This window comes from Enhydra lutris, unplaced genomic scaffold, assembly GCF_002288905.1.
Source record: "Enhydra lutris kenyoni isolate GAN:26980312 unplaced genomic scaffold, ASM228890v2 scaffoldscaffold12, whole genome shotgun sequence".
Taxonomy (NCBI): Eukaryota; Metazoa; Chordata; class Mammalia; order Carnivora; family Mustelidae; genus Enhydra; species Enhydra lutris.
Genome location: NW_019154096.1, coordinates 77,974,812 through 78,001,861, shown reverse-complemented (window position 1 = coordinate 78,001,861; position 27,050 = coordinate 77,974,812). Strand labels below are relative to the sequence as shown.

The following is a 27,050-nucleotide window of genomic DNA, read 5'->3' as shown; positions in this document are numbered from 1 at the left end:
GGACACTAAGACCAGAAAAAGAAAAACAACCAAGCTGGTTTGAAAAGGAAGCAGAGTCACTCACATGTTTTGAAGAAGCCTGAGACACAGACGTCATCAGGCTCCATTCAAGGAAGGGCTGGTTCAGGGACCTTCCAGATCCAGTCCGCGGAACGAGACGGAGAGCCAGCCTCACTGCCACAAAGGCACAGAAATGTTATGGTGCAAAGTAAACACGATTCGGGACAAACATTACTCACCAGAGCCAGCGTTTCAGATTCACAGCTGAATGTGATTTGAGAAACGGATGCCTTCCCCAGGACCCAAGCATGAGGTAAACCATGCGCTTTGCGTAAGGAGGACAGGTCAGTGTGGGCTCCTCGATGGCCGCAGTGGTACCACTCAGTGTGTGCTCGGGGGAGCTGTGCACGTGTGCGGGCAGGGGGGCATAAAAGCCCATACCTTCCCTCAATTTGCTGCTCTAAAAAAATGTAAAAAAGAGGCCTTCTCAAACTTCATTTTTTGCAAAGGAGAATAAATGCCACTTGAATCATATTCCCCAACTCCCATGTGCTGGGCTCCGCCCTCCGCACTCAGACTCTGCCCAGCATCACACCCCGCAGCAAGGAGAGCTGAGGTGAGGCCCTCGATCAGGGCCGCAGCAGCTGTCCGTGGCCGCTGTTAGCTTGCTGGGGCGCCAGAACCCCCACAGACCAGAAGCTACACAGAGAGGCCAGGGCCAAGGGCCGTGGGGTCTAGAGGGCCGGCTGATCTTCTCCCTGCACCCTCACGGGCTCCTCCCGCTGCGTCTGTATCCCATGTCCCCTTCTTATAGGGACCACAGTCACAATGAGGAAGGCCCTGCACAGGGAGCACAACGTCCCCCACGGACCTCCTCGAAGGCCCCATCGCCCAGCGTGGCCACACCCGAGCACCGCGGGGAGGACACGCCGACACAGGCGCCTGCCGGGCCGTGCACAGAGACCAGCAACGGCATGAGGCTGCTGCACGGTCTCCGACAAGGTGAACCCGGAGAAGATCAGCGCGAGGACGAAATCCTGTAAGCTCATCGCACCCTAAGGCAGGCTCGGCACAGCGCGGACTCTGCCCAGTTGGAAGGGAACAGAAGCACACTTGCAAGCCGGCATTTCGACCGCCGATGACGGCTGGGGGCGGGGAGGAGCTCGCACAGACGCCCCCTCAGTGGCTCCCTGGACGCTGCCCATGTCGAGAAGGTCCAGCTAACCACGCAGGCTTCCCTGATCCTGGGCACGCTTCCCCACGTGCTTGAGGGGCACCCGAGGGAGGGACAAACCTGTGAGCAAAGGATGATGACCCTGATGACTGCCTCAGTAAAGCCCAGAACTCGACACTGCCCACCTCGGACCTCTAGAGCGATGGCGCTCCCTGGGAAGAGCACGGAGATTCAAATCCCCGAAGCCCGCGCTAGAGAGGACCCAGCTCTGGAGAAAGAGGCCTAAAGTGGCCCGTGTGCTGAGCAGGAGACCTGGAGTTAGGAAGCGGGACAGATGTGGTCCTCACCCTCCAGGAACTCAGAGGCTGGAAGACACAGCCACAGGGTAGCAGAGTAAGCCCAAAGCCTGAGCAGCTCAGCAAGGGGGTCCTGCCCCAAGCCTGGCTAGGGAGCCCCAGAAAGTCCTCCCTCAGAGGGGGTATCTAGGCGAGAGTAGGTCAGGTGAAAGGAGGGGCGGGAGGAACCCTCCAGTGGAGGAGGTGAAGGTGCGAGCGCCCAGAGGCGAGGAAGCCAGAGGCCTATGTCGGTAAGGATGCCGACACGCCCGTGCTCACTACCCGAAGGGCAGGGTTCTAAGAGTTTCCTATGTATCAGCTCATTGAAGTCTCCAACAGCCACATGTGGTAGATGCCATTAGATCCCATCTGGTATCTGGGGAAACGGAGGCACGGAGCCATTACAGTGATTTGCCTAATCATAGCTGTAAAGTGGAAGAGCTAAAACCCGAAACCTGGGGGTACAGCGCCAGGGACACCCACTGGCTTACCCAGTGCAAGTCCTGGGAAGTGCAGCCAGCGTGGCCAGCCTCCGGTTCAAGGGACCCCGGGGTGGACTGTGGGGCCAGAGATCAGAGCTGGCACCTTCTCACCCTAACAAGAGCGTAGCCTGGTCTGTTCCGGGAATGAGGGGATCCCACACGGGACCAGAAACGACGCTGCAGTGGCCTTGCGAGGCGAAGGCCAGAGGTGAGACCGGAAGAGGAGCTTGTTAAGGGAGCACAGACCCAGTTCATAGGCCCCTCCTCGAGGACAGGTACACTGACCCAGTCCTGGCAAACAGCTCACCAGAGCAGAAGCCATTAGGATTACAGCATTGCCATCCCACACAGCCCTGAAAAAGAATGTAACTGAGAGACTTTAAAGGGATTTTTAAAAAACATTTCTTTTTATTTTTTTAAAGATTTTATTAATTTATTTGACAGAGAGATCACAAGTAGGCAGAGAGACAGGCATAGGGAGAGGGGGAAGCAGGCTCCCCGCTGAGCAGAGAGCCCAATGTGGGGCTCGATCCCAGGACCCAGAGATCAGGACCTGAGCCTAAGGCAGAGGCTCAACCCGCTGAGCTACCCAGGCGCCCCTAAAAAGAGATTTTTAAAAAATGCTCACGGTGCAACGTTAGGGCTGAGGCAGAATACAGAACGGATTCAAACTTGAATGAAAACCTGGGAAGAACTGTACTGCGTACTATTGGCTAAAACAAACAGGAACTTCACAGACGAAATTGTCACAAGCTCTTTGCTTATGGCCATGGCACAGGCAATGCGTGCACAGGTCAGGTCACAGGTGCTCAGAAGAAGGTGGGCGGGGCATCAAGGACCTGGCTCCACCCACCCTCGTGGCCTCCAGCATCCCAGCTCCCCTCAAGAACCCTGCTGCCCCAGCTCCTAGGATCCCATGTGCACCTGCACGCGGCTACAGTCTGGGGGGCGGAGGGGTCTTCTGTGTACTGTGTACTTTCCATCACGGAGGACAGGTCTTTCCCAGGAGCAAGCCAGTGGGCGGGAGACCGCCCCCAGCACCTCTGTGCAGCAAGACTGGGTGAGCCCACAGCTGACATTCGGGGGGGGGGGCAGGGAAAGGAAGCAGGGAGGCCCTTGGTGCGAACCAACAAGGAGATCCGCTGCTGCCCCTCCCCATGAAACCTCCCTTAGTGCTCTAGTCCCTGAGCTCCCATTCCTTCCTTTGTGCCTTTTGTATCTGTCCCCCGTGCCACATGTGTGATTGTTTACGACACGGTCTTCCCCGACAAAGCTCCTTGAGGACAGGTTCACGTCTTTATCATTCTAGCACCAATCCACTGCAGGCCCGACACAGAAATGCGCAACGAGCGTTTGCTGAACGGACCTCCGATTCCATTTCTTTGTTGAACGGACTGAACTGAAACGTGCTGTGTGCCCCGTGGGCCCGCACGCTTCCCCGCACCAGGTGAACCAGACGACAAGCGCCCCCCAGCTGGGAGATGGCCTGTCCGTCAGTCCACCTCTGTAGGTAGCTTCCTTTAACCACAGCGAACAGAGAAACGTGCAAATCTGACTTTGTGAAAATGTTACATTTATCTCCATTCACTTGAATATAATGTATTATTGCTAATATTAATAATTTTAGCTCCAGAAATTGTACCAGCCTCCCAAAGAAAGAGTCCTTGACCCAAAATATCAGAGGATATTAAACTGAGAAATGATCTACTGATGCAAATCATTAAGTCTATTTGCATTTGCTTACTGAACCCTGTCACGGAAATTAAACTGCATGCGGTGGGGAGTGAGCCGGCTGCGCATGGTTAGGACGAGACATCTTGGTGGATCCGAGCTCTATGTCATTAATTTTCCCACTTTCCCTCATTAACAAGTAAAATGTTTTTACTGCTTGAAAAGTTTTAATAAATAGAAAAAAGCAGAGCAGCTGACATACTTTTTAATGTAATATACAAGGGCTTTTAATATTTTTACATACATTAATGAAAAAGCTAGGGAAAGCGCTAAGAGGTTCGATACGTGCGGAAAAGCTGAAAGCGTAGTTTTCTGGGAGACTACGAGGCCTTCCGGTTTGTGCATCCACCCTGCGTCCTCCCCTGGAAGGCAGCAGCGAGCCCCTCGCCCTCCACTGGCAGCCCCCGAGTGCCGGGGGTCACGGCCAAGGCAGTCCACCCACTGGGGGCCATGCCTCTCCCAACTAACCAGGAGGCTTGCTGAGGACTCCGAGCTCTCCACAAGGAGGAAACTGCCTCGGGGAGGTAGTGTGGGCCAAGCTCCCTGGCAGCGCGCAGCCACAGCCCCCGACACTCACGGGGATGAGCCCCCAGCGGGCGCAGGAGGGCGCACCCTGGTTCTCCCACCCCTCACCTCTCCCCTGTGCAAGGGACTGCGCTGCCTTCCTCACAGCCTCTACCTACGGGAACCTGTGGGCTCGGGGGGCCCCTGCACACCAGCGAGCACAGCACACGGAGGGGGCAGGGGCGGTAAGCAAGGCCACACACCTGGGGGTCTTACAGCAACACTGGGCCCACATCACCGCTGGGTGGCCGAGCCGGGCCCCAAGCTCCTGGAGGGTGTGGGCCTGTATCCTGTAGCCAAACCCACCCTGGAGAGGAGGACCACCAGGCACAAACCTGCTTCTTGGTGAGGGGATGAGGAAGCCCGCCCAAAGCCCTCGCAAAGTTTACGTGGCCAGCGGCCCAGGGCACGGCAAGTCCCACGGCCAAGGCCCACTTCTTGCAGGGGGAACCCACTCGTCCTCCAGGAGCTGCCCCCGGACACACACCATGCTGATCAGTGTGTGGCTCCACTGTCCACACACTGGCCTTTCGCTCCTGACCCACTGAGAGGACTTTCAAGCACTTGGCAACTTCTTGATACAAAAGAAGTTGCTCCTTGTTTCTCCTTATCCTGACTTCATGACGTAAAACAGAATAACCACCCCCTCCCCGACAGAACTAGAAGCACCACTTCAACAAAGGGCCCGGACTCCAAGCCAGGGCTGAGAGCACGTGGGCTGCCCGTGCTCTGTGGCTCAGAGAGCAGCTCCTCCTCAGGACGGACAGACCGACGGAGGGCTCCCGGGAGGAGCACAGGCTGGGCTCGCAGGCAGGCAGGGGCAGAGCTCCCTCCGGGTCCTCTAAGGCACATTAATACACCCGTGACAGGTGTTCTGGGCCTCATCTGGTATTTTGGTTTTTTGATCTCTGAACCCAATGTCAGCCCATTAAAGATGGAAAGAGAAGCACCAGTTCCAGGGCAGAGTACCTCACAACTTCAGAGAGGTCTAAAGTCTGTGTGCAATACAGTGCTGGAAAATGTGCAAAAGTCAAAAAGTTCCAGGTGGATCTGGTTTGTGCTCGAATTGCCAGCATGGCGACTCTCGGAGCAGCAGCAGGGCCCGGGGCCCCCCTTCCCTCTGTGCCGCCTCGCCGCCCTCATGCGTCCTTCCGCCCGTACCTGTAAGCCTCCTCCACCTTCTCTGAGTCCAGGGCCGTCACAGAGGACCATGACTGGACACGTGCTGGATGGCTGACCCAGCACCCTTTCAACACCCTCATTTCTCTGCCTCATTCGGGCTGTGTCTGTGGGCTGGAGTCCTGTTTTTAATCAGTATGTACCCCCAGTTGCAGAAAACTTGACACTTCTTCAAAGTCCCCCACCTTCTCAGCACAACGTGGCCAGGCTGGGTCTGCAGCCCCCCTGCTCCCGAGGGGGAGCCCCCGCCCCATGGCCCGGGGAGCCCTGCAGCCCGCCTGCCCTCCCGGCCCAGGCAGCTTCACTGGACGTGCATCGGGGGAACAAGGTCTCCAGACACGTGGCTCTGGGCCGGGCGGAAGCTCTGGGTCCTGAGCGGTGTGCGGTTACAAGGACAGAAGGCAGAACAGCATGTGCCCGGCCTGGGGTCGGAGGAGACCGACGCACGGAGTCCCGGTCCGGAAGCCCCTCGGGAGCGGAGGGAGCGCCGCAAGCGCACTCACGCCCCCAAGCCAGACGCCGCCAAGGTGCGTCAGACGGTGCACTTCACCGGCTCCTTCACCCCAGAAGGGTGCATCTGGGTCAAAACCCACTGATGGCGACACAGGCACGAAAGGGGACTTCCTCCCCTTCCCCAGCTGGGGCCCGTGACTCCGCGGTCCTCGGAGGCGAGCCGCCCGCTGACACCACCCGCCTGCCCAGCCCTGCTTCACATCTGGACAAAATGACAATTCCTCTCTAGTTTATACCTCTGCTGCTGCGTGTCAGGGAAATGAACTGAAAATAGATTTTAAAAAGAAGATCATACATATTTTAGTTCTGTCAATTCCAACGATCCCCATAGCGCTTTAGGCTGAACTGAGCAACCGTCCTTCAAAACGGACCTCTCCTAGGGGCTTCCGGCAGCGGCCGTCAGTCTTTTTAACACAACACCAAAGTCATACTTTGACAAAAAAGTTATCGTCTCTAGACTGCTTAACCAGCAAAATGGTTCAAGTTTGCAAACACATAACTTTTCATGCAAGCAAACTAATTTCCTTAGACCTCATTTGTCAAAAAGTAAAAAGTGAAAAAAACTGTTAACATGTCTTCTGCTGAAGTCACTTAAATGGTTTCATAATAATAAATGCAAAAGGTGACCCCCACTTCAGAAGATGTTATTGCTTCTATTTTAAATTCAGGAATTCCAGGTATCCTGAACATGCTTTTTTGGCCGTCAGATATTAGGGCTAAAAACACAACTATAAAGTCATCCACTTTCTCTCCAGAAAGCACTCTACAGTGGACAGTGCTAGATCAACAGCTTATCATCTGTTGGGTAGTAAAAACCTTGCACCCCACGAAGGGATCCCCGGAGCCGGGCTGATGGAGGGAAGGAGGGCTGGGGAAGAACTGAACGAGATGGGCGAGAGACACCAGCAGCAACCAGAGGACACGCAGATGTCCGCATGCTGACATGATAAACACACATTTATTTTTTCAACAGGTTTTGCCAATTTAATAAAGGAATCCTAATAAAAAGTAAACCAGCGACAGTTTCCTCTTTTTTTTAAAACAGAACCGTTCTGGCAAATATAAGGGGGAGCAACATACTTGGCCACACAGCCTTCTATGGCACCTGCACGGAGACACCACTTCTGCCGCTGCCCTGCCCCCTGGCAGCACTGCGTGTTCTCGGGGGGACCCCTGTGGCCCCGCACAAGCACTCTGACTGTGCCCAGGCCAGCCCTTCACCAGCCCCGTTGCTCCCTGCATTTGCCCGCTGTGGCTGTCCTCCCGCCCTGGCATTGCTACGACCACTCAGCAGCTCCCCCTCAAGACCCGGAGGAGGGACCCGAAAGCCTTAGAAAGCTCTGAGAGCACCTCAGGATCCCACTGCCAGCACCAAGGGCAGGGCATTCCCAGATACTAGCTGCTCCAAAACAAGTTCTTTGCTCCTTTGCACAGCACACACCAAGAAGAGTGGCTGCTGGGTGCCAGGCTGCCTCTAAGTCCTCCCCCGAGAGCAGGTGTGGTCCCCTCACCAGGCAGCACGGTGGCCCAGGCATGGCATCTGACTCCTGGATTTCGGTTAGAAGAGTAATAGGGGTAGCCTAGATGCTGCCCAAAGTCCCTTAGAGTTCTGCCCATCTGTGGGTTTAGAAAATTCCCAGAGTAACCTACAGAGAAACATTCAGAATGTATTAATGCCTATCCGTCAGAATCCTAACCATTTGCCTGGGGAAACCTTTATTATTATTTGGTGGAAATAGCATTTATTCAATTCCTTGAAAAGGACTTTATGCCTACATGCAAACTGATGGAAGCCAACATACAGAACCTTGCTGAGCCAAGTGGAGAAAGGATAGGCACAGGAGCAAAAAAGCCCCACCTAGCTTCCCTGTTTTTCTGACCAGGCAGAGCAGGAGTGGTAGAACATTCCCACAAGACTACCTGCACACGTGAGGTTTAACTGGTCCAAGCAAGTAATGCCGTCACACCGCACAGTGCCAGGTCCCTCCCCTATCAGTGCACGGTGTCCAGGCTCTTCCCCCATCAGTGCACGGTGTCAAGGCTGGACCCCGTGTCTACCCACTATCACCTCCCGAAACGCAGAGGAAAGGGCAGGTCGCTGGGGGTGAGCCTGGCCCCTCTCTCTGGTCCCAGCTCCACCTGTCCAAGCCCCAGCTCCACACATGCCCTACAGCCACCTGGAGTTGCTGTGGGCAGGACCTGCAGACAAGAGAAGGCTCCCAGCTCCGCTCGTGGGGAGAAAGGTGTCAGTCTCAAAATATTATTTTCAATAAACGTTGTTTACCTAGAGAAGATTTAAACACACTGGGAACTCTGAAGGAAATAAGTGGCCAGTTCTTTTTAATAAAAGCAGCGCTCACTCACACAATCACTCTTCCTAACACAGCCCTGACCTGGGTAAAATAAAGATCAGAAACTAGGTGCTTTTCCAGATGATTTTTAGGAAAGAAAGAAAAAAAACCTATTTGCAGGAGGAGACCTGAGGTATCTTGTAATTCAGAAGAGCAATCTCCCCCTACGTCTAGGGGCACTTCGAGAGGAAGCCATGTTAAAGCAGAACAGGAGCCTCCAGTACGCACTTACGCGTACGCGGGTGCACACACGCACGCGCCCCACGCGAGCACACTGTCCACAGACCGTTCTCTGCTCCAGACACGAGCGGGGTAAAGAAAACCCGCCCGCCGCACAGCTTTCTCCTATCCTGATGGACCCGCAGACTTCTTCGTGTCCCACTTGTTGCCTTTGTAAACACCCAGCAGGGAATTGGCTCGAAGGCAGACGGTCTCCCCCGGGGAACCCCTTGCCCAGTGGCCGCGCCTGATTCCGCCACCTCAGAACGAGGCCTGCCTCCCGCACTCCACCCAGCTGTGCGCCAGCCCCACGCGACGGCAGCCCCGGGTGCGGACCTCTGTGTGGGAGCCGAACGCCTGCTCCGCCGGCTCCAAGTCCCCCAAGTGCTGAGCGCTCGAGTCCCAGCGTCATGTGACGGGAGCTGCGGAGACACGTCTACGTCTCACCTGTGCTGACCCATGATGTCCAGGAGGCCAGCTTTCCAGAAGGCACAGAAAGAGCAGCTTTAAGAGTAACATGGATTTCAGCAGGAATGATCACCGTGGAGAACATTCTAATCCCCTCCAGGCACGTGCGCTCGGCCAGTGAACGGCAAAGGCTGAACGCCAGTCCGGGGCCGTGGTCCTCCAGGTGCCTGCAGGTGCATCTCCCAGCGCACACACCCCGGTATTTAAAAGAGGACCTGCTAGTGCACACACGCGGATCAGACAGAAGACCAAAGAGAGACATGGCACGAAAAGGCCTCCCAGACAAGGGTTCTTGGCAAACAGTGACACTAGAGAAAACCTGGTCCGAGCCATCAGCACGGACGTGGAACGTGAGCAGGACGAAATGGATAAGCAGGACGAAAGGACTCTGCAGAGGAAGAGGAGCTGCCGCCACAGCGTGGCCCCGTCGACAAGGAGCCAGAAGAGATGCCCCCAACAGAAGAGGGCCGCAGGGCTCTCCGAGGAGATGAACCGCATCTCTGGCGAACTCTCTCTTCCTCCTGCCCACCTCTCCCTCCAACGATTAATCTAGAACGTGGGAGAGTTGGCATGAAGGCCACTCCATGGTGGTTCTATCCCTGCTGGGAGACCCCCACGGATCACAGAGACATGGGACAGCCACTATTGGGTTCACTTCTGCCGGAAGCCATTTCTGCGTCCGATGCGACCCGAGCCAGGTGAGCAGGCCTCTCCACACGTCGAAGCTGGAGAGGAGTCCAGTGCGGCATGTAGGCCTCAGAAGCCCAAGGCACCAAGGCATGCGCATTTCATGGCCTGAAAACTTGTGCCCCCACCACCTGGGTCTGCCACAGAGGGGAGAGATGCCCCAGAGCAATTTCAACAACACCCAACGACCTCCAGCCCCCAGGCTCGTGTTCCGCCATGCTTCTACCCCCTACCCGGTCAGATGCCAGGCCTGACCGGCTTGATCCCCAAATGACGTGCCAGCCTGCACGGTCCCACTCAGCTATACTGCCATCACCCTGGGCTCAGGCCCACATCACCCCTTAACCATTTCAAGAGCCTCAGATGCTCATACCCGCCCCTGTGGAGGGACACGGCACTGCAGCCACGGCCTCCCTAGGCTGGTCTTGTCTCCTGTGCTGGGCTTGGGCTCCATACAGGCTGGGCTGTCCCACTGGCTTCTGCATGGCCCCAGGGCCGGTCCTCAATGCACGTGGGTCCTGCCACGACAGGCACACCCACATTTTGGGAAAGAGTGAACAAATGAGTGACTTAAGAACACCGATTAATTTAGGATTATCAGAAAAAGATCCACTTCCATCACTTAATAGTGAAACTGGAAATAAAAATTCTGGATGAATCTGACACAAGACAATGCTTCAGTTCAATTCAAAAATTAAACTCATTTAACCTTTAACTCAATTTAAATTCTGAAGTGATCAGAATGCAAGAACTATCTTGTACAGTAGTATCAAGGAGCTGATCTAATTACTGATACAATTTAAAGGAAATAAATTTGACCAAGTCTATTTTGAGAGTTTACAGCTTCAATAGCATGAACACGTTCAAAACAAAAGTTGAGAATTATTCACTAGTTGCACATGGCTTACACAGCAGAAAATACTAAAGCTATACAAGCAACACAAATTCTGGAAATCAAAATCAAAACGCAAAATAGGAGAAATAGAGGCCAAAGTTCTTCGCTACCTGCAGCCGTGTGTTTACAAAGTGGTGGGCAGTCAGGAGGCGGACGCTGGGGCAAGGAAGGGGGCCGAATCGCAGCTAGCTGTGCTCCTGCAGGGCCGCCGTTCTGGGCCGGTCGGTGGGCACACCCCTCGGGGCAGCTGCAGGAGCGTTCACCCTCCTGAGCACACTTGTTTGGACAGACCATGGTAGTTCTATCCCCACGACAGTAACTGTGGAGCCTGCATTTCCAAATGGAAGCAGAACATTCCAGTCTCTACAAGAGGCCCCCGTTCTGGATTACTAACCCTGAGTGGAAAGGCCTTGGGGTCTCTACTATTCAGCAGAGGGGCAGGAGGGCCACCAGGGAAAGGCAGGCAGCTCCCGCAGCCGTGGCTGTGCAGGGTCACGTTGGGGGCGGGGGGTTGGAGAGTGGTCCCGAGTGCTCTCCTGACACCCTACACCACTACTTCCCACAGCTGCGCCCAGGGCTGACCACCTTGCCTGCAGCCCAAAGCAGCAGGTGTGCTCACCAGGTCCCAGCCTGTCCCAAGTCCCCACTCATCCAATGCCACTCCTGGGGTCCCAATGTGTTCGGACTAGAAGAGGATTCCACAGGCACATGCAAGTGGCCGTCGAGAGGCTAGAACATGGTCATAAACCCCCGTGTTCTTCTCCTTGGACCTTACTGGACCTCCTTCCTCCCATCTGAACAGGCCTCTGAATGGCTTTTCTAGGCCACAGCTAACCAGCAGCAGGAAAAGGGGATGGCTGTGGACTGAGAGGTCAGCAAGGAGGTCCACAAGCTGGACTAATGACTCAGGGTAAGAGTGAGACAAGCCAGACTCAGAAGGGGCCCGCTGTGTCCAGGCCTGTCCATCCACAGCAGAGACCGTGGCAGAGGGTCGTGGAACATGGACACCACTGACCCGGCCCATTCCATCAGAAATGCCCCTATCAGACCACAGATCCTGGGTGGGACTACACACGAGCACTGTTCCGACCCTCTGAACCCTGGGGTGGGCCCCTCCTTCAGATGAGAGCTGCCGCTCGGTCTGGGAGAGCCCAAGGACTGGAGTCCGAGATGATCTCCCCATTACAGTTCAAGCAAACCCCAGCACAGGCTACAGTGTTCCAGGCCCTACCCTCGCCCAGCAGCACCGAATTCCATTGGACAGCATGCCAGGGTGAGGCCAGTTAGAGCCACACTGCACCACCAGCCACCCGTCCTCAGGAAAAAGGGGAAGGCCGTCCACGGCAGCAGAACGGGGACGAGAGTGCGGCTTCTCTGGGAAAGCTGCCATCATTTCAAGAACAGAGGTGCAGCCCAAGGCCCCTGAAACGGAAGCTGCTCTATAGAGCAGAAGATGGCGGCGGCGTGAACCTGCCACCTTTCTCGGAAGTCGGCCAACTCACTGCTTCTCCTCTCACGTGTGCTTACAGCCCAGACGTCACAAGTTTCCCAAGCAAACACTTCACTGTGACAGTTTGGTTCGTATTTCAAACCCACATATTTGTAACTCATTCAATGGTTCTTTTCTTCCAAGAAGATCCTGGAGGGCTTAAAATTAAATGAGCCAGCCTCTTCTTACCCATGGATGCAGGCATCCAAGTTTCAGCCACTTCTGTCTCCCTGCAACCCTTTAAAAAAATTGACAGGGATAAAACTTACATGGCTCTTAGACGGGTCCAGAACAAAGATTCTAAATCCCAGTGACACTTGCTCATGTCTTGCCAACAGCCCGCCTGCCTCTGCCCTCTGCCCTGAGCCAGGGAAGAATAAAACTGTGAAACAGGATCTCACAGAAATGAGGGAAACAGACCAAACTCCTGAAGCCATGCACTGCTTTTCTCTTTTCTAGATCAGAAACCAGAGAAGTTCACGACAAAATGGGGCACCACGTCCATGTAGTCGTGCGGTCTGATCCGCAGTGTGGCAGCTGCAAGGCCTTCAGAGAAGGAGCTTCTTATCCCCCCAGTTCTCTGCAGGGTCACAAAGCCACAAAGGGAACCTACGTTGTTAACTCAAAAGGCCCGGCGGCAAGGATCACAGTCTGTCACTCCAGCGCCGTTCCCATGCCCTGGCTTTATTGGAAGGTACAGCCGTGGCCTGCATTTCCCTCATGGACATCGAGAACTGTGGCCTCAGTGCCGCCCAGACAACTCTGCAGGCCCCAGGAGCAGACCCAGGGACCCTGGGGAGGATAGAATTCTTCAAGGGATTGCAGATGAAAAGAACGGCCCTGGCTTCCAGTCTGGTCTTTGTAGCCATCAGTTGGAACACAAGACCACCACCTCGGTGTGCACCACCGAGAACCCACGTCTGGGGACTCCATCCCCGTGTACCGTGGACCGTCTTCCCCTCCAAGCAGGATACTCGGGGGGGGGGGGGTGTCTTCAGCTCAGACACAGCTCAGATCTGCAGCTGGACAGCTGCGTGGAGGCAAAAACGAGGCCGCCCACACTCCCCAGGGCATTCAAGGACTTGCGTTTTAAAAAAGACGGTTTCTCGGAAGCCAAAGAGCTTGGCAGGTGCCCCCTCCCCTCACAGAGCCCTGTGTATGGGACTCAGGAGACTCCTTAAGGAGCACACACGCAAACACACGCAACACACACCGGAGTTCAGGCCCGCGAAGAGCAGGGGGACAGCCGGGTGTGCCGCGGGCAGCACCCTACGGCGTGTTTCTGGAGGTTCCTTTTACCTCCCTCTCCCAGTGCTTCTCCTGAGGACAGTCTCTCCTCCTCCGGGAAAGACCATAAGAAGGTGCCGCCTGTGTCTGCACTGAGACTTCCCAGTCTGTCAGGGATGGATGCAGGGAATTCCCAGAAAGGTTCTCAGGACGTGCAGAGCCTCAGAGCTCCCCCAGCCAGGAGCAGTGGGCAGCCCGGCAGGGGATCGCTGGGCGGGAGCATGGCAGCCCCGGCTGGAGTCGGGATCACTGAAAACACGGACACGATGAACCCGAGAGCAACGAGTCCCCACAGAAGCCGATCGCCACCCGCTGGAACGGAGGACACACCGGGGACGTCACGCGTCCGACCTCCCCTCAGGAAGGCCTCAGAGGCAGCCTACCTGCACACTTTCAATGGAGCAAAAATGGACAGAACACCCAGTGGGGCGGATGCCCCTCCTAGACAGAGACCCCACGGTCACATTCGCACGCCCCAGAGCTGTGGGCCCTCGTCCCAGAGGAGGGTCAGGCTCCCGCCCAGGCTGCACACAGAGCTGGTGGGGGCAGGATGCCAGGAACACTGCGGAGTCTTTCTGCTAGAAAGCAGTGAACAGCCTGCATGCGGTAAGTTCTCAAAATACAAAACATTTTTACAACTGCTCAGTTTGGTTGGACTATATAAGCTTTCTTCAATATTACATTCCTGCATTTTTTCTAAAAAGATTTACATGGGGGGAAAACAACCCCAACAACAACCCAGGAGTGATCCTTCGCTCAGTGAAGGCCACGGTCCGGGAAGCTCCAGCGTCCTGCCACCAAAGCCCTCTCACCATCCCTCCGCCAGCACGAGTGCGGCAGTGCTGGACAGGCCTTCTTCCAGGAAAACAATGGAATCCCCTTTATGGAAAGCCATGCAAGCCTCCAAATAACATTAGAAAAGTCTCTTCTACCTCTCATTAGACGTTACAGAGAATGGTGGGGTCAAAGCTTTGTAGCACACAGTGATGGTATGGGGGAGACATCGGTCAAGTTCTTGCAAAAGCAAGCCAATTACTCTTGAACAGGATGGTTGTTGATGGAAACCTGATACTGGCAAGAAGTTATAAAGCTGAGATTGTACTAATTCCCAAACAGATATCCTCCATTCAAATATTTCTAGGGAGGAAAAGGTGAGTAACGTAACCTATACAAAAACAATCAATGATCCATGAGCGAAGCCACATGAACAGGTCGGGAGACGATGTGGGCAACAGGAATCCTACCGGGTACAGAAGTCTAAGTGAGATGTAACTGCAGACAGACATCAGTGGCCAACTTCCAATTTAGCTACTGAACAGAGCAGCATGTCTCTAGGACATAAAGATCCCAGTACTCACAAGCACTCCAGAAGGAGGAGGAGAACAGGATCCCAGAGCCATTAGGATGCTCATCTCATAATCCCTTTGGCCACTGTCCATCAGCAGAGCTGGAGAACACGGCCTAGGGGGCACACAGGGCTCTACCTGCAGAAAGCCACGCTGGGAGCTCCCCTCAGGGTGGGGAAGGGCAGCACCTAATTCTACTAGACAAAAGGAATTCGAATCAGAAGTCTTTCTGTAAGAGGAATGTGGAGGGCATCACAGGGGTTCATCCACGACCTGAGGAAGAAGTCCTACTAGCCCCACACCTGATGCTTTCGCAGCAAGGGAGCTCTTCCAGACTCACATCATGCCGAGACATGAACCTGAGTGCCAAAGCCAGACACACAGCACAAAAAAGTTACAGACATCCATCCTGAACGTAAACACATAAGGCTTAAACAAAATAAATTTAAGGTAGTACTGTGGGGGGTGGGATGGGAGGGTGGGAGATATCATGAATTAGGTGACGTATGTAGTCCAATCTTTCAAGACTAGTCTGACCATGTTTAAGAAAAAAAAAATGATGGTGACACTTGCATAAAAATCATTTGACAAAATCCAACAGATCAAGGAAGTATTCATAGTCTGAGAAAGGACACCTGTGAGGCCCGGAGGTGGCAGCACATGGACTCCTGCCATGGAAACCCCCTCCGCCGTCCCCATAACTGGGACAAGGGAAGGAGGTCTACTGTCACAGTGTTTACTCCCCACACCGGGTTTCAGCCAGCACAAGGACAAAAAGAAAAGGCATAAAGATCAAAGAGAAGTTGTCTTTAGTCACAGACTCAATTTTTTATAGCAAAAGTCCTAAGGAATCTGTAAAATAATCCCTACAACTAAGAATTCAGTAAGAGGACAGAAGATCAACACACCAAAAACCAACAGCTTTGTAGCAGCAGCAACTAAAAAATCATTTTAAACTATGTTAAAATACCAACATATTTGGGAATCAAATTATAAAAGATATACAAGATCTCTATGCTGGAAATTAGAATCCTGAAAAAGAGACAAACTGAATGGAGAAAAAGCATATTCATAAACTGGAAGGTTTTTAAAGTGATCATCCCTCCCCCAAAACGGTACAGAGTCAATGAATGCTCAAACAAAATCCCAATCAGTACTGGACACCTTGATTCTTTAATATGTAAAGTTAAAAGACATGGAAACCAAAACAATCTTTATGGGGAAAAAACCAAATTGGAAGACTTGTTACCTTAATTCAAGATTTATCATAAAGCTACACAACCAAATGCCCACGGTTCTGGTGTAGAACAGATGAGGAGGTCACTTGAACTACACACAACATCAGGACATACAGGACCCACACATGTATAGTCAACATTTTTGACAAACGTACGAAGGGAATTCGGTGGAGAGAATTTTTTTTTTCCTCCCACAAAGGAAAACTCTAGAGAAAAAATACCTCACAATAAGGGGATTCAAGGTGATGGGTCATACATCTAAACATAAAGGCCAGAATTATCAAATTTTAGAAGAATTTATAGGAAAATATTTGTGAAGTTACAGTAGGCAAATCTTAAAGACAAAAAAAGGCTAAGAACATTAAGTTGTACTTCCTCAAAGTTAGGAACTTCCCATCAAAAGAGGACATTAGAACAAAAACAAGCATCCAACTGTGAAATACACAGGACAGTACAGTGTGAGGAGGACTCCTAATCAGAATGAGCGCGGGCAGAAGACGCATGCAGAGCCCACGCAAGGAAAACGCAGGACTGGTCAAGAAGGTGGGGAGAGGAAGTCCAGAGGAAGGCTCAGATTAGAACAATGAGAACATCTCACGCCCACTAGAATGGCTGAAACTCTAAAACTACCACCACCAAGTACTGGTGAGCAGGCAGAGCCGCTGAAACTCCATTTCTATTGGAATTAAACACAGAGTGGTTCAATGTTGGGAAGCGTTCTGGCAGCTTTTCACGAGGCTCAACATGCACTTGCCATGCAATCCCGCAATTCCGCATCTAGGAGTGGACTCCAGAGAAGTGAAAAGGTGTCCAAAGTGGCTGGAACAAAAATTTGTTTTACCCCCGTAGCCACAATCTGGAGGATTCAAATGTCCATCAACAGGGACCTGATGAACTGTGGTGCATTCCTAAACTGCTCCTCAGTAACACACCGAGCATGGGAGACCCTTAAAACATGGTCAAGCAAGAGAATCTGAAACAGAAGAGCAGATGATAAAATTTCGTTTACAGAAACGAAATTGGTTCTTGGTCAGCTCAAGAACAAAGCTGACCAAGACAGAATCACAAGAGCGGATGCGAAGAGAATGTGGGACAGACGGGGAGCACGAGGGAACGGCTGGTTTAGACTGCTCCAGGTCCTGGTCGAGGTCGGGGACTATTTGGCTGTACAGTTCTCAAGATGCACAGAACAGTTTCCTTAAGTTCACTTTGTAAAGTTCACCTCAATTTTTCAAGTGATAAGGTGAGAATGGTTAATTCTCTGTTTTCATACAGAATTTTTGTCGTTTTGTATCTTTTAAATGTCCCTTGCCAAAGTTAGCCATAGGTGTAAAACAGACTGATTGCTCCTAAAAACCACTTCCCACCTCTCCCCTACACACACAATCCCTAATTCTGGCCAACACGTAATCACCTCCCATGCCACTCAGCTGGGTATGGCCCCATGAGAGAAGGAGGTTGGAGGCTCCTTCTCGAAAGGGAGGTGGGGGTCTCCTTTCCTCTTCCTCTGCCTGGAATGGGAGCACAGCAGCTCGTGCCCCAGAGGGTGGCCCAGGGCACCAGGACGAGGACCACAGCCTGGAGATGCACAGCAAAGCCGGAGGCCACCGAGGGAGCCCGGCTCCGGAGATGGTCTACAGGCTCTTCACGAGAGAGACTGGCTGCGTGTTCCTGAAGCCAGGAGGGGTGGTGCTCCACAGCTGCACCTAATCCCGATTCAGAAAGCAGAAACTCAAACTTAAGCCTCATCTTTGTTCTCTTCTCATCATTCATAATGGGCATTGAACTAGAAGTCTCGGTTTTATTTTCTTCCCCAAATTCACTTCAAGGGATTTTTTTTTCCTTAAAGCATAAAAGCTCAACAAAATTTGTGATTTATTGTGCCAGTGAATATGTAAGAGGCAAAATGACATTTCCCACGAATTATTTGGTGTCTGTGATTTTCTGAACACCACGGCCAGATGGTTTTCATAGAAAAGTGAAGAGTGTATTCATATAGTTCAAAGGTCTGTTTTTTTGGCCTAAAAAAAAAAATACTATCGATTGTAACGTGCAGCTCTACAGGAAAAAATCTCGACACTGGAGGCGAAACGGGGTATTTATTACTGCGCCTGTGTTCATTATGGCGGTCTCTGACAAGGCTCCATTAAAATCAATTTTTATGTTTCTATGTATTTTCTTTATCTAATGTTCTATGGCATTGTGTTTATTAGCCAGTTAAGACAAACACTGAGCAGGACTGGGTGGTTTTTTCCCCTCTTCTGTCAGAAATAATGAGAACTGCAATTTTAATACAACAACTCACAATCAATGAATGGAGGAAATGTTACATTTCAGAACAAAACATTAAGGAGCGCTTTAAATTTTTTATGTTGTTACAATTAAGAGAAATAGAGCGCGGATCTGTCAGAAGAGAAGCCTGTGTCCTGCTGGAAAGGGCGAGCGAGAACATCAGGCTCGAGGGCTCTTCCCGTCCTTGCTCCCCGGCTGCGCACCCGCGGGCAGCCTGACCTCGACCTGGGCTCTCGGGCCGGGTAGCTCCCGAGTCCGCAGCTCCAGGCTGCGGAGCAGAACTCAACGGGCGGACTGTGAACAGCGAAGGGGCCTGATCTAAAAGCACCAGCGCTGGGCCAGCACCCGCTGCCACCACGATTCCCAGAGAGACGCCCACATTCGCGGAACGGCAGCCAACACCCACGGCCACGGCCAGGGAGGCCCTTCGGGACTGGCGGCGGCCGGGGAGGCCCCGCGACCCGCAGCACGCCCACGGCTCCGGGCAGCGGCACCGATGCTGCGGAAGGACGCACGGCCGCGACCCTCACGGGGCCGCCGAGCCCGCGGCCCGCAGTGGACGAGCAGGAGCGCCGCGTCTCCGCAGCTCTGAACAAATGCCACATGGGGGGGGGGGGCGCGCACCGCGGACTCACCCGGCGTCCGGGGTCTTCCGGCCGCGCAGCCTGACCTCGTGCAGACCCCGCTCACACCCCGCGATCTCGATCCTCCCCAGCGGGCTGTCCACCGCCCTGGACCTCACGTCACAGGCCTCGTCCATGCCGCCGAGCACCTACGAGGAAGGTGTTCGAGCAAGTGAGACAGTCCTGTCGGATCCGTGGTCCCCTCCCAGGGCAACGCGCGCCCGCTCCTGGACACGAAACGTCTTCCGGAGTCTGCCCCACTCCCGGGACCGCACCACCCGGCAGGTCATTTCTGTAATGGACGCGGGGGCAGAGAACGCCGCGACGGCCGGGAGCCGCCGACCGGGCGGGTCGCCCCCGCTTCCCGACACGCCCCTCCCCCGAGGCCCGCGGCCAGGAGCCCCCGCCGAGGGTCCCCCGGACGAAGCTAGGCTCGCCGGGACAAAACGCTTACCGGCTTTCTCATGGCAGAGACGGAAGCCGTCAGACACTCTGAAGGCCGCGCGTTTAAAACCCAGGCACCGCGAAGCGAATTCGGAAGCGGAGCGCGGAAGCAGCGCTCGCGGAGCGGCACCCGCGCGAGCGGAAAGTCAGGGCGCATGCGCGCAGAAACGATGCCCGAGCGCTTCAGACACCTGTGCAGAGGCCGTCTGGGGCGCATGCGCGCCGGAAAGAACCCCGACGGCTGTGGAACGCGCACAGCTGACCCTTGAGCAGCGTGGGTGTGAACGGAGTGGGCTCACTTGTGGGCTCACTTACACGTGGTTCTCTGCCCTGCGATTTTCTGAAGACGTCCTCTAGCTTGGATTTTTGTAAGAACACAGGATAATACCAATAATACATGAAACAGGTGTTACCGTTCAGCTGTTATCAGTAAGGTCAACAACATGCTTTTAATAAGGTTTTTCAGGAGTCAACAGGTACATATGGAGCTCAGTGCCCCTAATCCCACATTACTCAGGGGCCAACTATGTATCTAATTTATGTTCAAAGAAATGTACCAACATAAAAACCACCCTATGATGTATCCTACCTGTTAATTTTGTATTAATTTTGGTCAACAGAGCAAAGGCTGAAAAGAACGAACGGGTACGGCGAAAAGCCTGAAGGCATACAACACTTGATAAAAACCACTCCACGTGTGAGCAAGGAAGAGGACGGGGACCCAAGGGAGGGTTGGGGGGTGGGGGGGCCGAGTACCTGGGCCAGTCGGTGCCCTCAGATCTCCTCCTCTCCCTGCAACTCCTTTCCTAATCCTGCGAAAGACCCAGAGGGAGACACTCCCGCCTGGCCATGTGACCTTACATGCCCGCACTTCCCAGGGCTCCACGCTCCCCTGCAGCCACCCGCGCTGAACTGGAACAGCTGAGGCCTGGCCACAGGAGCCGCCCACTGCTCCTGACCTGTAGGCGGGGCTGCTCACCTTCGGACTCCGCCTCTCTGTCCTGCAGGCACCTCCCACGATCTGCCCACAATGGCAACCCTGCCAGAATGCTCTCCTCCACGCGGCTTTACGGAGGGCGGCAGGGCGGTCCAGGGGCGCCCCTACGCCACCCAGGACTTAGCTTAAGGACTCTCCTTCCCCTCACCCCACCTGTCCCCTCGCACACCTGCACCCCATCAGGTTCTTATCATTGCCAACCCCGGCTCAGATCCCAAGGCCTCATCAACTCTCACACGTGGAAGGCCTTCTTCCGGGCTCTCAGGACACCTGGGCCTTTCCCAGCCATCCCCTCCCCTCACCCTGAACAACAAATCAATGGCCAATTACACGAAGGGGCTATATCAGGGTCAGCAAATTGCAGCCCACAGGCCAGACCCAGCCTCTAGTGCTTTTGTAAATCAGGTTTCACTGGGACACAGCCCACTGGCTGTTGTCACCTTCTTGCTCCAGTGATGGAGAACATATGGCCCCCTGGGCACTTGCCCCGGGCCCTCTGCACACCAGGTCGGCTGAGCCCCTCAAGGTCCACGCTATTGGACCCTTTCTGCTCAGTGCCCCCAGGCCAGCTGCCCCCCCCAACAGGCAGCTCAGTCTCCCCACTCTGGGCCTGATGCCGTGGAGCCTCAGCTGTACATCCCTTCCCTGACTGTTGAGCCGCACCATGTAGCCCAGTGTCTACTTCACTGCAAAACCTCCACACAACTCACTACCCCCACCCCCAGGCCCTGTTCCCATCTCTGGCCTTCCACATGCTTCTGATGCCACATACGGACTCCCTCAGCTGTCTTCCCAGCAGCCAGGAGAGAAGCGCATTTATACCCTTTGACGATGTCAAGCAGCATTCCCTGAACCACACAGTATATACACAGTACCCCCAAGATTCCATCCTGAGGCCAAGGCTCCAGAGCCACCCTGTTAAACATCCACTTTTCTATGGGTATTGATGGAAGTCTGAAGCAGATTCCTCTCCACGTCCCAGTAAGTGGACAGGGGATTGTGATGGTCACCTGACATCACAGATACTCTGACACACCGTACTCCTTGAACACCCCAACTTCCATGGATTCCCAGTGCCTGAGGGCACCCCTCCACTTGGCCATGCACAGGTAGGAAGCAGATGGTGGCCCTCCCAGCAATGGCCTGTCATTTTGTGAAAGTCACCTAAACTGAGCCACGAGTGCGTTCATCTGTGGGATAAAGGATACCTAAATTGCAGGGTCGGCGTGCGGGTTAGCTGGAATGTGTATCTAGACCCAGCTTCCCAGACGGATTTGGGATTACTGTTATCCCTGTCACATCGACATTTTAACCATATGCTCTTGACCTTTGTCACACAGAGTACTCTGCTCCCTTCCACAATAACTCACCCAATAGCATTAAATCCTTGCCATTCTTCAAAAGCAGATGGTTAACCCTTCTCCCAGCCCCCTGGGGCCCTTTGCTTATTCCTTGGAGTCAGAATCAACTGCTGTCCACCCACCCCCGCGTCCGTGGACATTTCCCATCAGCCTGAGCCGTGGGCAGATAGATGCTGGTGCAGGGAGTCTGATACCATGAGACCAGGTTCCACCAAGACAGATGCATCATATGCATGAGAAGTTTTCTACCAAATACATGAGCCAGATGACCAGCATTTCTACCATCCAGGCCAAGGGTCTGGCACAGCACTTCCCAAAGTGTGTTCCAGAAGACTACTTGGAGAAAAGTTCTAGGGGGAGTGAGAAGCCTGGATGCACTGAGCCCTCCCAGCAAACATACCTGTACACCTACAGTGTGTTAAAACCTCTGAGCAGTCCTGCACAGCAACCTAGCTCTCACAAATACGTTCACCATGAACCCGTGTCTCCTGCCTAGGCCCTGCTCAGAAGCTGTTTCTCAACTGATATGGGCTCAGGCGCCCTGGCTGAGGCTTCACACCTGGAACCCCATCTCATGCACAGCTCCTAATGACAAGCATCAGAAAGTGGTAACAACTAATTTAAGCACAAAAGCAATTTACTGAAAGGCTGTTCTGTTACTCACAGAACTTCTGGGAAGGTTGGAGAAACAGGCTCAGAAAACCGTAGGAACCAAGACTGGCCACAGTCCAACCATAGCCAAAGTGGAACGTCAGGAAACATCTGTGGGGCGGCCAGGGCCTGCAGACATGCAGCTGGCACTGTTGCCACTGTTGCTCCTGGAAACAGGATGTCACAGCCCCCACCAGCTCCCTGCTGCCTGGCCCCTGTGTCACTGGCCCCCGATTCAAGGCCTAGTACATGGACCCAGCACCGCTGCAGACGCAGACTGGCATCCAGCCCGGGGGATGGAGCACTGGTGGTTCACTCTCCTCCCCAGGACTCTGTTTTCTCACCAGTGAGACAACAGTAATGGCACTGACGCCCCCACCCTCCCTGGGCTGCTGTGTGGGCTTAACCGCAGAGCACTGGGAAGAGAGCGAATGGGCCACTGGGCCAGCACGCCTGTGGGGAAGGCCCTCATACACAGGGCACAGCCAGCTCTCACCCCTACTACAAGGACCGAATATGCAGAGGGGACTCTGAGAGAGGGGCAGGGCAGGCAGTGAAGGTGATGGAGGGACTCTCCCACCTCTACTACATGGAGGGGCGGTTTCTGGAGAGCTCGGTCCCATGCGTTCTTCAGGGAAGAGGGCCTGGCATGCTACGAAGCCTCACCCCAGCGGCCAGGAGGGGCTGGCTGGACTTCAGAGACTGCTGGCCTTGAACGCCATGGGGAGGCTGCAACGGTGGGCTCTGAACCCAGTAACGCCCATGCACCCCAGGGCCTGCGTCTCTGAACCGTACGAAAGGACTCTGAAGGTGGGCCTGCCCACAGCTGTACCAACCCCAACAAGCACCCTGCGCCCAGCAACGTGGTGCTGTCTCTGGTCTGCCTGGTCTAACCCCACACATGAAGGGCAGCCCACCCTCAACACGGAGAGGACCAGTTCTGATGATGCGCACGGCCACCACAGGCCACAAGAGGCCACAGGCCACCTGTGTCTCTCACAGAGCAGGGGAAGCTCTATCCAAATCACACCAAGAACCAAGAGAGGGCCATCAGTCCGAAACTGGAGTAACTAGGGGGTTGCACTCTGTGTTCTGAGTGAGTGGCCTTTGTCCCTCATGGTCACACCCAAGCAGCCCGTCATGGGGCCGGGTGCGGTCTAAGGCAGTACGCTCCGGAGGCTCCGCTACTGGTGGACGGAACTGAAATCACACTCCGCGTCAGCTTCCTGAACATGAACGTTCGCTGAACCACCTTTCCCGAGACGAAGGCCTGGTACCCGCAGCCTGCGTCCCGGCTGAGACCCGGCTGGGCTGTCTTTCGCTGTCGCAGCCGGTGCCCAAGCCCAGGAGCAGGAGCGGCGCTGGTGCGGCTCATCGCCGGACTCGCCGCCGGCGGCTTCGCCGAAGTACCGCAGGCAGCCGTTTTAACGAAGTTCGCGATTACGCCCGCCAGCCATGAACGTGAGACGCCACGGAAGCCCCCACACACCTTCTTTTCCTACAGACACGCAGGACAGATGGCGCAGAGTCCTTCCGTGGGCGAAAGTACGAGGGAGCTGAATCAGCACACCCCGGGCTGTAAGGGGGCTGTAAGGGGACCGTGTCCCCTGGCCGGACGCGCTGGGCCATCTGGCGGGGCAGGAGGGGTGTGGCCGGGAAGCCCCAGGCAGAAAGGCAAGTGTGTCCCCACACAGGTGTGTTGCGTGTCCCAGGGAGCCTGGCGGACGGTGGAGGAGGCTTGCAGGCTGGGTGGGGTGTCGCAGGGCAGCCAGACGACGCTTCAATAGCGGCACACGCGTCGGGGAGCCTGCGCGTCCCAACACGGGCTGGTGGGAGGTTCCGCCCGGAAGGCAACAATGCCAGACACGCGCGGGGCCGGCCAGGAGCGCGGTGGCACAAAGGAGCCGTGTGAGTGCGACACCCTCGCGCAGCGACAGCCCCGCGCTCCAGAGACCAGCCCAGCGCTGGGCTCCAGCCCAGGGAAGGCCCAGAGCCCGACCCCGACGCGTGAGCCAAGAAAGGAAGGCGGCCGGTGAAGATGCTCGCCGGCTGGCCGCGCGACAAGGATCGCAGCAGCGGGTCCGGGGCCAGGCGGCTCCCAGGGCCCCTCAGGACCAGCGGGAGGCCACGTCAGTGGGAGGGCGGCCGGAAGCGGACAGGTGAGCAGGAAAGGGTTTTGGGAGAAAATGACATCCGCAGAGACCTGGCTCGTCACAAGGACGTGAGCAGGCCCGATGACGTCCGCGGGACTGCGGCCGAGGCGTGCGGGGCATGGAGGGCCCCGGGGTGGGTGTGGAGGCACGGAAGGGCCATCGGACGGGCTCTGTCTGCTCTAAGTCGCCTTCAGTGAACGTGAGCTCCCGTGCCGGTAGCAGGTGCCACAGGACAACTCTGGCTGGAGGGTAAGAAGTCCGCTGAGATTTAAGTAATAAAACAAGGGGCAGGCACCATCTCCATCCCCTTCCTCCTTCCTGGACAAAGCGGATGCACTGCCTGGAGCTGCGGCAACCACGTGGGGACACAAAGGAAAGGCCACGAGACCACCGCAGCCACAGCACCCTGCCGCCCTCCTGCTCACACGAGAAAAAGTCCTGCGTGTTGCAAGCTGGCGATTGGAGAAATTCCCGTCTTCCCGCAGCTGGAGCACCTTAACTGATCCACCAGGGACTCCTGGCACTTAGAACAGTGCCCAGAACACTGCAGGTGCTCAGAAAAGACCTGCGGAATAAACGGGCTAATTACACAAATCCTGCCATTATGCCTGAAGTCGGTCGGGACTCAGGAGGAGAACTCCAGGATTAACAAGAACCATGGCTGGGGGTCTGATGGCCTGAGGAGTCAAGGAAGGCTCCCCAGAGGAGGCATTGACATGAGAGACAATAGGCATTTTGGGGCGTGGGTGGGGACAGACTATGGCAAGTCTGCCATAGCAGGGCCTGGTGCCAGAGGGAACACAAGGCATTTGCGGACCCAAAGGGGGCGGCCAGGAGGGAGAGGCCCATGTTTGAGAGGGGCCTGCTGTGACAGCTCTGGGCGCATGAGGACCAAGTGCAGAGGCCAGGAGCGGGAGGGCAAGGGCTAACCCCAAGGACCCTGAAGACACCCGGGGTAGAGAAAGGGCTTACCGCCTGCAGCACTGTAAGCCGATCCACGCACAGCAGGCTTATGAGCACGCGGGCTCTCGGGCTGAGTAACAGACTCTGCCCCAGATAACAGTCTGCCCAGCTGCCTTCCCAGCCAGGCGAGCGGGGGGAATGTGTAAAACCCCGACCATCTATTACTCCTAAGCAGGTTTTCATGGCGTGCAACAGGGCTGTGGTAGAAATAGGAAAGCTCAGGCCTTTCTTCCCGAAGGGGCCAGCTGAACCTGCGGGATATACATCCTGCCCGGTGCCTGCAGGGCTGACTTGGAGTGGGAGGGGGGTGGGGAGCGCCACTGCCACCCTCCACCAGGCCTATGGGCACAGCGTGGAAACCCCAATGAGACCCCAGGACCCGACGGCGGCTCCCACTGCCAGTTCTTTGAGCAGTTCCCTGGGAGCCTGGTCTGGACAGCCATGCCCGCATGGGCAGGACGCCACAGGTCGCATTCAGGCTGCAGGACGGCCAGACAGCAGGCTCCCCACTCTCACGAGGCCTGTGATCCGCAGCCTGGCAGTGCCACCGGGCCCTGGGCCAGCTCCCTGTACTCTGGTCAGAGCATCCACCTAAAGCCACAAGAGCGCTGACATTAACTGGTGGCAGAAAAAAATGGATTTTTCATGGCTATTTGGAGACCTCTGAAAAAATGCAATGAATTTCGTTTCATCCCCCTTTCAACATGAATGGCGTTTAATGTTCTGAATTAAGCGGTTGGTGCCACAGGCTGAGTTTCCACTGTACTCAATGCAAGAAATCCAGAGACAGAAATTGTCTTCTTTCTCCTTTTCTTGTCGTTTCCCAGGCCTGCTGTGTGGGTCTAAACACTGACTTCCAGAACCATCCCTGCAGCCCCACATCTTCCACTTTGAACCCCTTCCAGTATGACCCTGCTGTGCGAGGAAAATGCCAGAGAAAGTGCTAGAAGAAAAAAATCGCCTGCCTTCTCACACGCTGCTTGCAAACCAAGTAGGAGATATCTGCTTTTGTTAAACACTGGCCCAAACATTTTGCCCATGAGTGGGCACCTGGCCTGCAGGCCGGGCCCCAGGCCTTCATGGGGCATCCCCATCCGGGGCCTTGGTGTGCCATGCAGGTGTGAAGTGGGAGCCAGGCAGGTGCACTGGGGAAGCCCTAGGAAAGGGGAGAGACCATGTGTGGCTGCCTGGGGACACCAACAAAGCCACCATGAAATGACAACTGTTCTGTAATCTCCCTGCTGAACAGAAAATAAGAAAAAGCAGGAGGGAAGCACCTTCTGTCCTCAGAACTCAAGATCAGCCCACCTGATGATCTGGCATGGGGAAATATTTTAATTAGAAAAAGCAGATGTGTCAAAACCCTGGAAAAGAGAAAATACTTCACACCTATCCCCCAAAAACAAAGCTGACCGTGTGGGACAGGAGGAGGGAATGGATGAGAAGGAGCCCAGCCAAGTGCAGACGCAGAAGGGAGAGTGCTGGAGAGAAGGCCAGGTCAGCGGCTGTGACCCGCCAGGGCACCTGCTCCGCCCACAAGGGCCTCCCCAGTGCCATCCTGCTGGGGTGCATCCAACAAGACAGCCAAGTTGGGGCTCCGTTCATTAC

The 27,050-nt window shown here is 54.9% G+C and overlaps 1 protein-coding gene across 1 annotated transcript in view; it reads right to left on the bottom strand.

Annotated features, from left to right (window-relative positions):
* LOC111145245 (O-6-methylguanine-DNA methyltransferase) overlaps positions 1-27,050 on the bottom strand; it is a 280,586-nt gene that overhangs the window by 201,317 nt on the left and 52,219 nt on the right. The window contains exon 2 of the mRNA XM_022500029.1: positions 18,886-19,022. Within this exon, the coding sequence (XP_022355737.1) occupies positions 18,886-19,010 (125 nt within the window). The 5' untranslated portion in view covers positions 19,011-19,022. The remainder of the gene's footprint in view (positions 1-18,885; positions 19,023-27,050) is intronic.